General features: G+C 43.4%; 1 protein-coding gene across 1 annotated transcript; it reads right to left on the bottom strand.

Annotated features, from left to right (window-relative positions):
* Positions 1-1,343: 1,343 nt before the first annotated feature.
* Positions 1,344-10,448, bottom strand: LOC138634895 (major facilitator superfamily domain-containing protein 6-A-like). Its single transcript, XM_069722098.1, has 7 exons — positions 10,189-10,448; positions 7,632-9,159; positions 6,647-6,744; positions 5,195-5,356; positions 4,989-5,087; positions 4,252-4,544; positions 1,344-2,879 (listed from the first exon to the last, which is right to left on the bottom strand). The coding sequence occupies exons 2-7, from the start codon at positions 9,155-9,157 to the stop codon at positions 2,688-2,690; spliced, it is 2,370 nt and encodes a 789-aa protein (XP_069578199.1). The 5' UTR covers positions 9,158-9,159; positions 10,189-10,448; the 3' UTR covers positions 1,344-2,687.
* Between the last annotated feature and the right edge of the window lie 2,446 nt (positions 10,449-12,894).

Raw genomic sequence — 12,894 nt, 5'->3', positions numbered from 1 at the left:
AGGCGTGAAGGCCTGAAAATTAGGTGCTAACAGTTATTTTAAAGTATTACATATTTCTGACATTGTTTCTGAGGAAAGAAATTCAAAAGTGGTGCAATTATTTGCATTTTTTATCAGGTCAAAAAAAAGAAAAGTCACAGATTCAGGCAAATCATCAACTGACTGTCCTGCCAAAGTGTCCACAAGCAAGACGCTGACATGAGTAACACGTACAGCTGTCTTTGTTCCAGTAATTGGAAACGTTTGTGGGTCAGCGCTGCAGTAATTCCCTGCAATTTTCAGAGACATGTCAGAGAATAAAAGCCCGTCTCGCCTCGACCCTCCGCGTCACTTAGATTCAGATGCGTTGCATTGTTCGGCAGCTCGTGGTCATGACACCTTTGAAGAAAAACACCACTATTATACTGTTCATTATTAAGGACCACGTAAGACAACAACAACAACAACAACAACAACAGCATCAACAGCACAGGAGCTGATGAAATTTCTCCACGGATATCAGACAGGCCGAGTGTGCCAAGACGGTTTTGATTTTTTTTTTTTTACGACAGCACATCGTCTAGTTTTTGAGGAAGCCTATTACTGTCCTCCCACACACACCCATCAGTAGCAGGCGCACCACGACCTCAATAACCCTCCACACACGTATAGAGGAGACTCTGAGGCCATTGAAATCCACCGACTCTCACGCAGCGCTACTGCCATCAAGTGGCTGAGTGCACAGACGTTTTAATGACAACTTCCATTCGTGTTAGATTCAATATTATTTAATTACAGACACATAAATGAGTTAAAATTAGCTGTACATTATTTGAAATGGTTCATTCTGGATTTTGAACTTGACTTTTTGGTACTTTGAGTATATTTTGATGCATTTACTTCAGTAAAATCTTGAATGTACGAAATTAAAAGATCATTTCTACACAATGGTATTGCTACTCAACAGTTTAATTAACATTACTGATGGATTAATAGCATTTCTGAATGCTGTTAAACTACATACGTTTTTGCTGCTCTTTGTTATTTGAATATGTAACAATATAAAACTAGAAAACTACTGGCGCTCTCAATCTCATCACATGAGCTTCCTCGGGAAATCCAGATGCCCAGCTCCATTTTATTACAGAACTTGCAAACAGCCTAACTGGCTGGGGAAGATCACGTGTGATTGGAAGCGCCAGAACAGCTGGAGTGGATCTTGAGGTTTTGTCAACTATTATCATCTAACTTTTTAAATTCAAAATTGAAGATGTATTCAATTTCGTTTTGAAGAATTAAAGACGACCTGAAAAAAAACCCAAATCTATTACAGATAAATATTGCAATAAAGGAAACGGTAGACATTAAATTGCATCAGAACTGTATTAAAAGGCTGATACTGGACTTCAGGGTCCATCAGAGACAGAAAGCAGAGCGAAAAACTGACATCTCCATCTTTTTTCGGGACATCCTTTAACCACCCGTGCCCCATTACAGTAAACAGAATTTCTTCCTTAAGGCTTTCCTACGTGGACGACTCCAAAACAGTCAATACTGGGAATTGTTTGGCATTAAAATCAAAGACAGGAAGCAGCGTGTGCGTCAGCTGTTGGCAGTTTCGGTATAAAAATATTGGAATCAGGCTGCGCTGAAAGACGACTAAGTGTATTACAATAAAGGGGTCCTTGCTTGACATCCCATCATAGGAAGTTACAACATACTGATAATTAAGAGGCACTTCTTCATCACAGCTCCTTCAGAGTGCTCTCATACAAACTTGTTCAGTCAGCAGTGAGTTTTCAAAAATCAGACTCTTCTTTAAAAGAAGTGACGAGTCTTTTTAATGGTGCAATTGTTTGTAACTGCACCGGAAACGTGCAAAATTTATCCTGATATGTAAAATAATGTTATTGTAAAGTATTACAACAGTTCCCAACAGTCAGACTCCCCCGACAACAAAACCATACAAAATCATTTTCTACTGTGCATCAAAGGTTATCTGTTAACGCTCAGTATTTAGCTCTATACAGCAATTTTCAATGTTAATCCAGAGGTTGGGAACCGTTGTATTACAGCGCATGAAAAATGTCTAAAACATGACAATTTGCATGCAAGCATGAATAAAACAGAGTTCAATGTGCTAGTTTTTTTTTTTGTTAAAGCTGTTTATCACTTCTTTTAAATGCTGTGTCTGTTATCGAGGAATCAAACTGCTGAGTTAAAACAACGTTCTGTCACATTTCCTCACTTTTCTTCCCTTTTAGGTAAATTAAGTTAAATAACTTATCAAGAGGCACATTTATATTTGAAGGAATTTCCTTCACACTCAACCGGCAGTTAATGTAGTGCAGAGATCCGAGGTGCGTTGGATTTGCTCACTTCTGGGAGGAGCAAACACAACCAAAGTCACCTCCGGTTTAATTCAGTTTCCCTGCTGCGAAAATCATTCATTAAAATAAGTTTTGTCTGAGTTCAAACCATAAAAACAACTCTGTGGAGTTACACTTGTTTCCAGAGTCAAAAGATATTTTTTTGGACATTATTGACTGATTTTGAGACAACATACAGACGAATTTAAACAATAATCTAAATAAATAATGTGTATAAACAGCAGATTTTAACACTCAAATTGAGACTTACTTTTTCACATAGATCATTTTGCAGAAATAAAAAACACTCAGTGTGTAAATATGGAGTCAGTGTGTGTTTTATGTTGTGAAGACTGGGTTTTCTTGCGGCCCTCCTCGGTCTGAGGTGAGGTGCGTTTGGTCTTTGCTGGAGTCTGTGGGTGCTGGGTGGGTGGTGTCTAGCTGTGTGGGTTGGTCTGTGCCGTCATCACCCGGAGTTTTGTGTAACGTCGTCACCGCCTCGTACTCAGCTGACGCCCGCTCATTAGGTACCTAGCAACAAGAGGAACAAACAGCGGTGGTTGATCGGCCGACAGTTGTGCAGTTGCATCAGATGTTAAGAAGCAGGGACCGTAATGGAGGAACATTCAGAGCGGTCTTTTATTGAATTAAGTCTAATTATTAACAACAAAGAGCTAGCTGGAAAAACCTGCTAGAGCTGCTGCTAGCCGACAAATACATCTATACAATGATGTTAATGATAACATGTCTGTCTGTCTGTCTGTCTGTCTTGTCTACCTACCTACCTCTCCCGCTCTCTATCCATAACTTGTGCTGTGATGTTTCACAAGAACACAAGTAGAGAAAAGTGCAAATTAAGACAAATTCTTCGGAGCGAAACAGACTTGAGTAACTTCATCTGCCGGAGTGAAATATCCCTCAATGAGCAGCCGATCTCGCCGCCAGCCTGCAAACACTATCCAAATACTAAATCAATCAAAGTGATAGTCGGTCCAGAAGTGGTGACATCACCAGGGAGGAACTCATACATGCACTTCACATGACATCAGGGGTCAGGTGTGGGAGGTTCAGAAACACACACACACAGACATGCATGCACACGCACACACACACACACACACACACACACACACACGGATGAGTCACTACATGCATCAATACACAAGGAAGAAACTCTGGACCACCCACATGACAAACAAACACACACGGTAGTTTTCCATCAACCTTTGGACTCCATAGCATCTCACCTTTCTTCAGTGTGTGTGTGGGCAGCCAGTTAGAGAAGGAAGTGACAGATTAGTGAGAGTTAAACCAGGAAGAAGAAACATTTTCATCGCAGGGACACAACACATGGAAACACCGTGCTATTATCACATGACGACATTAGCATGCGTGAATTTCCAATGAGTGCAAACATGAATCAGCTTAAAACCTGAAACATCGTGTCACGTGTTTTTATTGAGTTATTATGAGTGAGTCAGATCAAGTTTAAATGGGTGAACTGCAACTTCAAACTCTTCCTGTTAACCTCTGGTCATCTCTTGCTCCTTATTTATTTTCTAACTACAATCACATCTGTAAAAAATTGTTCATTATCATCATTTGTTGTTATTAACAGACCTCTAAACAAATCATAATCTTTTTTTGCAATAACAATATGAAGTATTTCAGTGTACAGTTACTGTTTATTATCCCCACCTTGAGTCAAACATCTACAAAGGACCACCAGGAACTATTATTGCATCTCTGTTTAATAAGCTTCCAGTGTGGATTTAATTATTTATGTTTTGTTTTTTTAATTCGATTTGAATATGTTTGTTTTATTTTTATTGTGTGTCAAATGTTTGGCCGCTAGTTTTTTGAACGATATACTGAACACGCGTTGAACTGCGCTCGTGTTCACCTGCAGCGGTCGAGTCTCTGGCGGCGAGCCGCCGCTCTTCGCCACGCTCATCATCTCTCTGATCTGGACCACGGCGAAGGCGATGGTGACCCACGGGGCGCCGGAGAGCACCCAGGCCGGCCGGGTCACGTCCTCCTGGTCCTCCTGGTGTTTGGTCTTCCTGACGGGCAGAGCGGCGGCCTGGCGAGCCTGAGTCGGGCTGCCGACGCCGTTCTGGCTCTGCACCAGGTCGATGGTGGCGATGGGAACCGGGCTGGAGGGGACGGGGATGTTCTCCGCCAGCATTTTGTCCTCTGAGAGATCACAGGACAGAATTCAGGTTTAGAAAGAGGACTCTAAAGAGTGTTTTTACATTTACCATGTCACAGCGGGACATCAGTGTGACTGAATCTGTTTTCTAATCTTGCCGTTAGCAATAAAAGAGGAAACAAAATGAACACTCGTCCAGACAGACATGCAAAAATAAACACATTAATCATCATTATTTGTGCTTCATATTTTATTTGGTAATAGGCTTTGTTTTATATTAAAACTTCCTAATGGTATCTTTAATAATATTTCTGGTTAATTAAACTGAATGTTTTTGGATGCAATTCACATTTTGTTATGAACTCATTTTAAGCTCAATGAATATTCTAAAAATAAACAAACACAAAAAAGGAAATGAGTCATGTCTTGTGCTTCTTTTTTCCAAATGAATTTTATGTTTGGATGCAGGAAGTAAAAACTTTTCCCACCTTTCCCTTCAGGCCCTCCACTCAGACACTGGATGAAGGAGAAGATGAGGAGGATGACGAGGGAGGCCATGCCGATTCCTCTGAATGTCGCGGCAGCACCTGTAAAGTATTTAAAAAGTTGTCGTGGCTTCTTCTTCGGGCGTCCGAACAGCATTTTGACATTAGCCAGTGCACTTCATTAAGATTTCTGCTCTGTTGTGTCGTACCGAAATAATTGACGAACACTCCTCCCACCATGGCCCCGCAGCCGCGGCCCAACCCGAGGTGCAGGCCCTGCAGGATGCCCTGCGCTGACGTCCTCAGAGCCGGTGGCACCGCGGCGCTCAGGAAGGAGATGCAAGCTGCCCAAACTGAGGCGTGGGTCACACCTGGAGGACACACAGGAAGTAGAACTGCATCTGTAAACTCTCATGAATATTTTTCAATTCTTATATCTTTCATTTGATCAGATTATTGCAGTGACCAACATCAATAAGCAAAATCGAAAACAAACTGACAGATGTATATTTTACACTTTCATATTCACCGCAGCTCAACTTCCTGTCTGACGTTTCACACGACCACACTTACTTTTAGACTTCTCGCTCAGCTTCACATTCATATCAGGCAGTGAACGTGAAGCTGAAGCTCTGAACTAGTTTCCATGTGTTTGTTCTGCGAGGCGTTGGCGTTTTCTCAGGGCAGATGTCTCAAACAAACCACCCCACATATACACAAACACTACTTTTCTTTAAATTCATATTTCACGTTTGTTTCACATTTCAATCTACTTCAGTTTGATTTTACGTCCCACTATTGTGTATTTAAATGCTGCAAGTGACGTCCTGTTTTGGTGAGATACTTTAAGGTCCAGACAAATCACAGATCTGTGTTCATGATATCGATCATGTGGGATTGACCGCATTCTCCTGCAAATATTCACAACATTCAAAGTTCAGAATCGGATCATTTCAGCATCCGGGGGTTGGATTTATTCCACTCGCACACAAAGGTAGTTTATGCATCATACAAACCAGATAAGACTTCCAATAATCTCTTAGAAAGTAACTTAAATAGATTTAAATTGTTTCTTCTTTTGTGATTTTCAAAGTAAGTTTCTCCTTGTTTGTCTGGAGTTTTCCCGCCTCGGTAAAACACAGAGGTTTCTCATCTGTGAATGCAAAGCAAGCAAACGATGTGTCATCAGAGTGAACGCCTCATTTGGAGAATGTAGACAGGAAGTATAATGCTGGCTACTGTTTGCAGTGCATCATGGATGTTCAGACAGTTTTCACTAACTCACTGTGACACTGAAGAAACTTTAAAACGCGAGATCATGAAGAAAGTTCTGCACTCATGAGGAGTTTCTTTGTTATATGTTTTCTCAGCTGATTAATTAAGATGTTACACGGCCCTCTTTTCTCTTGTGGCTAACATGCATCCTGATGTTTATTAAGTCAGAGTTCCTGGTGTTCATTTACAGCCTCCTCCTGTTTGAGCTTCAGCTCTGGCCGCCTCCCACGAACCAGCAGATCCTGCTTCGCTGCTGTGAGTGAACCGGGCAGCAGGAGGAAAAAGGCCGCCTGATAAGCGTCCTGTTTGACAAACACTGTCAGTTCCTGTAATGTCCCCGGGGTCCTAGAGTCCCACACCTCCCTGACAGACAAAGAAGTGGTTACCTTGAAGGACCTCCATGGGCAGGACGATCCAGGCGTTCTGCAGGTAGGAGATGTACAGGTAACGAGCCGTGTTGCAGGCCAGGCCGATGTACAGCACTCTGTGGAGAGGGACAGGACGTATGTGGCGTTTTACATTTCAGTCATTTTTCTTTACTCCCGGTCCTGATTATATGAATAATGCCCAGAGACGCTCTCTAAATGCTGCCACGCCGGCTTTCAAATATGTGTTCATTTGAGGCAAATAAATATCAGTCAGCAGAGCAGCTGTATTTAGGAAGCAATTTTGTTGCTATCCTGTTAAAAAAACAAAACATTTCCCTTTAACTTCACCTCCAGTTGACTCTTAGATTCAACACCGCGTGTTTTATACGCAGGACGGACGCAGGTTCAGAGCCGCAGCCTGAAATCTAACACCTCGCTCTCGAATGTCCCCGCTGCCTGCGAGGTCCGGCCTCCAATTCAGTCCGACAGATGCCCCGAGCGTCAATGACGCCATTGTCTCGCTGGTCACTGCTCTGACACCGAACACAGCAAGTCTCTGAGGCTGCTGCACAGTGAACTGGCTCCACTGTTGACACAATCTCCTGACGGGATGAATGCAAACTGTAAGTAGTTTATCGTCGGGCTGCACTCTCTAAGGCTCCGATAAGGCTGCAAGAAAAGAGGAAATCTCGATTTAAATTGGAGAGTCGAGGTGTTTCCTCGGATCTAAATGGCTTAAAACAGGAAACGTTTTCTTCCCCCGTCTATAATGAAAGGAGAAAAGGAACATCTTAACTTTTTAACAGATTTCTAATAAATTTGTCCGAAAGTTTCAAGGATTTTAATAGTTGCTCATTAACTATCGCATTTACAAACAATGAACAAAACAAGCATCTCCCATATGGAGCCCGTGATTCTCTTATATTTTGATGCAGATACGGCTGAAGACATAAAACTGGAAATCATTGCGCTGCGTGTTGAGTGTTTGCTGTCAGTGTCTCACCTGACATGTCCCACCAGCTCGATGAACTTGTGGCTGGTGAAATAAGCAGCGAGCTCCGAGATGTGGCTCAGCACGGAGCAGACCCCGAACAGCGTGGTCGTCCCCTCCAGGTCCTCCAGGTGCCAGTACAGGAAGGTGAAGACGAAGCCGTAGCCGAAGCCCATGAACCAGGCGACGAAGAGGACGGAGCTGTAGCGCACGCTGCACAGCAGCTTCAGGAGGTCGCTGTAGTGGAACTCCTGGGCGGCGTCGGGGCTCACGGGCGACCGGCCTGAAGAGCTGGACTCGGGTAACGTCCGAGGGCCCGCGGGCTCCTCCACCACCTCAGGGATCTCCTGCTGGTAGTCGAAGGCTTTTTCAAAGTAAAACTGAGTGGCCACGACGAACGCCACGCCCATCAGCACTCCAAAGACGATGAAGGCGATCGAGTAGTTGTGCAGGTGAAAGTCGGGCCGGACGCAGCTGACGACGTCGTTCTGGACGGGGATGCGTGTGTGGTCGATCCAAATGCCCACCAGCAGCATGGCCAGACCCCAACCCAGAGAGCCCCACATCCTCTGCAGGCCGTAGCGGTCGCGGGCTTTACCGAGGTACTGAAGGGTGACGGTGTCCACGATGGTGACGGCGGGGGCGCTGAAAAACTCGCCCACGATGATGACGAGCAGGATGAGCAGGAAGATCTTCTCCACCTGGTCCTGGTTGTAGATGATCTGGTACTCCTTCTGGGGGGTTGGAGCAGGAGAGGTGGTGCTCGTGGTGGAGGTCTGTACGGTGGTGTTTTGCGAGAGCTGGGTGGTGTTGGCTAACGTGAAGGGAACCGATGTTGTGTTGGCGTCTGCGCTTCGTTCCCGCCTGTGGAGCACGGTGAAGGAGGAGTGCGGGACGTCAGGAAGCCCGGGGAGGTCCGGGACGCTCCGGCGACTTCCGGTGTGGTTCGTGAAGTTGCCCGAAAATGTGTCATTACCAGGAGGAAGAGTCGTGATCACGGGCGGCACCGTTGTTGTGAGAGAAGCACCCTTTTCTTCACATTTCATATCAGCTGGTTTGACAAAGCCGATGCCGCAATTAAACACCAACCAGCACAGAACAGAAAACAGCAGGAGGACCTTCCCTTTCTTGAAGCGGTCGGCCACTACGCCCCAGAAGGGGGCGCTGCAGAACTCAATGAAGTAGCGGATGCCGACCAGCAGCCCGCTGCGGCTGGCCGACATGCCGAGCTGCTTGTAGTACAGGGCCAGCAGAGGGTGCAGCGAGCCGTAGGCGGCGTAGAAGAAGAAGTAGAAGACTTTGGAGATGAGGAGTTGGCTGTTGATGCGGAGGCACAGCCTCTCGCAGCAGTCGATGGAGTCGGGCCGCGAGGTCGGCGGCCGCTCAGGCGAAGCGTCGTCCGAGGCGGGAACCGGCGGCGCAGAGACGCCCGCCTGCTGCGCCATCGACAGCGTGTCGAACGGCTCGGCCGGCACGTACTTCCTCTTCTGCTCCTCCTCATCGTCTGTCAGGATGGCAACCTTGTCGTCAGCTGCCATATCTGGAAGATAAGGATACGAGGGTGAGGCACGAGGGGCGTTCGATAACCAAACGATGCTGAATTTATCCCGTAACAGTCTGCTCGGTCATCCAACACCATGTTTGGTTTCCTGTCAAAATACACAGTTAATGTAAGAGTCTGAAATATCCTCAAATAAACTAAACCACAAATTTAACAAGTAAAAAAAACCCAAAAAAACCCTGAAAGACGTGAAGATATTTTTGTGGATTATCTGTCTCCTGGTAAAAGCAGCAAACCTTCAGAGGAAACAATGAAAACACAAACCGCTTTAACGTAATCCGCGAGGTGTTTCTTTCTCTGACTGCAAAAGGTTTCATCACTCAGGAGACTTTCCAACATCAATACTTCTCAGTCGGGCACAAATCAAACCGCCGATGAGAGTTTAAATACATCTGTCTCTGGAGGAACACCTGGGGAGCTTTAAACTGCACACAATCATTCACTTAGGGATGATGAAGGAATATTAACCAGATTAAATTATTTTAGATTACACACAAATAAACAAAACACAATTCAATAACATTAAGTTGATGTTTCACAAACCTAAAACTGGTTTTTAAAATATTATCTGGTGCCTTCTTGTTGATAAAGTCCAGAATTAACAAGTTTAAATACAATACTTTGTCATGGAAACCTGGTCTGATTAACAATTGAACGATAATAATCAATAAATATTGTGACAGATGTTCTCCTCCCCGGGCCGGCGGAGGTCCTCGAACCCCAACTTGGACCCCGTCCGTCTATCAGTGATGGTCATGTGTTGAAGTCTTGGACTCCGTTTATTTTGGTCGTAAAATACATTTTTTTGGGGGGAATTTAACAAAATGAACCAAAACGTCGTCGCTCATTTAAAATCCGGTTTCACGGGCAGAAAGTGTGTGATGTCACTTCTTCCGTTTTTCCGTCTCCAGCCGCAATTAAACTCTTTAAACGTGTTTTTTTTTTTTAAAGGCCTCGACGTCAATAAAAAATGCGGAATTGAAAGGTGGACGAAATGAATGTCCTCACCTGCTCAGGTCACCGCTCCCACTAAACGATGACTGCGCAGTTTGTTGAATTATTCTCTCCTCGGTCGGACATTTTTCACACAAAACCCGACTTCATTCCTGCTTTTCTTTCGTGGGTTTGGTTTAAATTTCCCGTGACGAGTTCATAGCTGTATTTTAGTGTGAATTTAAAGTGGGTTTTTCCTCCCCGGCTCGGTTTTCTTTGTATTGAGAACAACAGCAGCTCGTCAAACCGGAGGTCCCACCTGTCCTCGCAGAGACGTCAACCGTCAAGTCCGCCATGACGTCTGTTACAACTTCCGGTCTAAACTTTCAAATTAAAACCTCAATATTGTATAGAAATAGTTTCTAATTGAAGCCAGATTTCCCCCTAAAGCGATATATTAACTTATCTTCTTAAATCATATCATCAATTTACTGTTTTAAAACAAGTCTCAATTTTAAGTAAAAAAAAGAAAAAGCAAGAGAAGATCACTTTTGACCAATTTTGATGATAAATTGTTTGATCAAATACTTTCAGAAAGACAAAATGCAAAAATTTAGCTGGTTACATGTTTTCTAAGGTGAAGATTCTCGGATTTGATCGTTTATTGTAATAAACAGAATATCTAGGGAGTTTAGGTCAAACAGAAATGACCATTTTTTTAACTGAGAAATTATATTGAGAGCCGTTTCATCACTTTTAGAGCTTCTACGCAGCAAACAATGAATCAGATGCTCGATAAAGGAAATCATAACTGATCATGTGTTTTGTTTATTTGTTTTTCGTGTGTATGCAAATAAATTGAGTGTCAAACTCCTCTCAAGTGTCCCTATAATTGTTATGCTGTTGTTTGTTATGCTATTTTATGCTTTTACTTTGTTCATATCCGGGAGTATTCAGTCATAAATTCGGGCATATAGTGAGGCAGCAGAGCGACTCCGCCTAAACGTCTCCAGTGTCTCAATTAAAGGGGAAACTTCCTTTCATCACAGTCAAAACATATGAAAACACTTCAGTAATTCCATTTAAAAAGATATTGCACGAATATGAGAGCCTGAGCTGAATGGAGGACTTCCTGTGAGGATATGAATCAATAAAAAAGACACATCATATCACAATAGAGAGCATTAATCTCACCACTGAAGATGCACCGACAGTGATATACTACATATATAATCATAAATCACAGTTCGCTTCTCTATTATCATGATTACTTTATCATTTAATAATCATGTTGATAAATATTTACCATCTAATGAATAGAACTATTCAGCTGCAACTAGCAGTAAAATGCTGCTCAGTGTATCACTAAGAATATTGTAATGTAATATAAAACAACCTGGGGGAGGCTGACCTGAACATACTCCCTAACTCCAATGTTACCAAATCAAATATATATGAAACAAGAAACTCTAAGAAATATTTTTGAAAAATGTAATTACTTAAATTGTTTATCTTTTGAACCCTAACAGCAACGAAAACTAACACAAAATGAACTGTGTGGGCTGCAATGCCACCACTGGCCTGCAGAGGGTACTGTTGGACCACAATTGATATTTGCAGTCACTCATCAGATTCAAAACATAATTAAGCTCAATAATATTGAATAAAAACAAGAAACTCAAGAGGATAAAAGAGGGAGAGGGATGTAGAGAAGGAGAGGTGGTAATAACAGAAAAAAATAAAATAAAGAGAGATTAACAGAAGAGTACATTTAAATCTTAAGGAAAAGTAATTTGATCTTATTATCGAAGCCTGAACAACAGTGTGCTCATGTTACCTCGTTAAATATTTAAACACACACACACAGCCTCAGTGGCAGAGTAAATATATCACGTCTGTGTGTTTATCGGCTAATAAAACCCCCAAATTAAAACCGTGTGAAGCTTGTTAATGAACTGCCTTTATAGAAAACACACACACACCTCAGCAGCCTTGTAACAGCTCGTGCAATTTAAGTACAAAAAACGTTTGAAAAGTTAAACCTCAAAAAGTGACCATCTGCAATTGAACCACAAACTCCAGATGGAAAAACATTTCCACTGGACCAGTTATCTAATTTCTCCTATCTGTTCCTCCCTTGTTCTCAGTAAAAGAGGATGTGTGACATCTGGAAGCGCTCTGGAGGCGGGGCTGTCCTCCCCCTTCCTCCCCCCTCCTCCCCACCTTTTCTCAGGGTACAAACATCAAAGCAGGCGGCAGATAAAGTCTTCTTTTCCCTCATGGGCACGAGGAGGCCCATGAGGGAAGGACTCGGGGTCCCGGCTGGAGGATGAGAGGGGAGAAAGAGGATATTTTTTATTTATTTACTAAACTTTTCTAATTCAGGGTTTTCTGACAATTCAGAAGACTTTAGATCAGCTTCTAGTTTTAGGAGGGAAAGGGGAGTTCAAAGCTCCTGATCACACACGATGAGCTCTAAATGTCTGAAACCTGCTGCAAGAGAAAATGATTCAGAGGCGTCGACTGGCTGCAGTGACTCAGTCCAGCCAGCAGGTGGCGACACCCACCAACAAAATGAGTTTTACAAGCAGCCTCCAGAGTCCTCCAGAAACTGGCATTGCTTCTTTTTTACAGTTGTTAGAACACACTGTTCACATCTATCAGCCATACCTGCCTTTCCTTTCAGATGGTCGTGTGGGGGGGGGGGGGGGGCTGAGGGTTTCCAAGGTGACAGGTCGCCATCACTCACTTCATATGTAGAGACAGAACCACACAGAAAAC

This window comes from Brachyistius frenatus, unplaced genomic scaffold, assembly GCF_029030835.1.
Source record: "Brachyistius frenatus isolate BFR_SWC_R1_liver_20210118 unplaced genomic scaffold, ASM2903083v1 Contig_282, whole genome shotgun sequence".
In the NCBI taxonomy this organism is placed as follows: Eukaryota; Metazoa; Chordata; class Actinopteri; family Embiotocidae; genus Brachyistius; species Brachyistius frenatus.
This window is presented reverse-complemented; position numbering and strand designations above follow the sequence as displayed.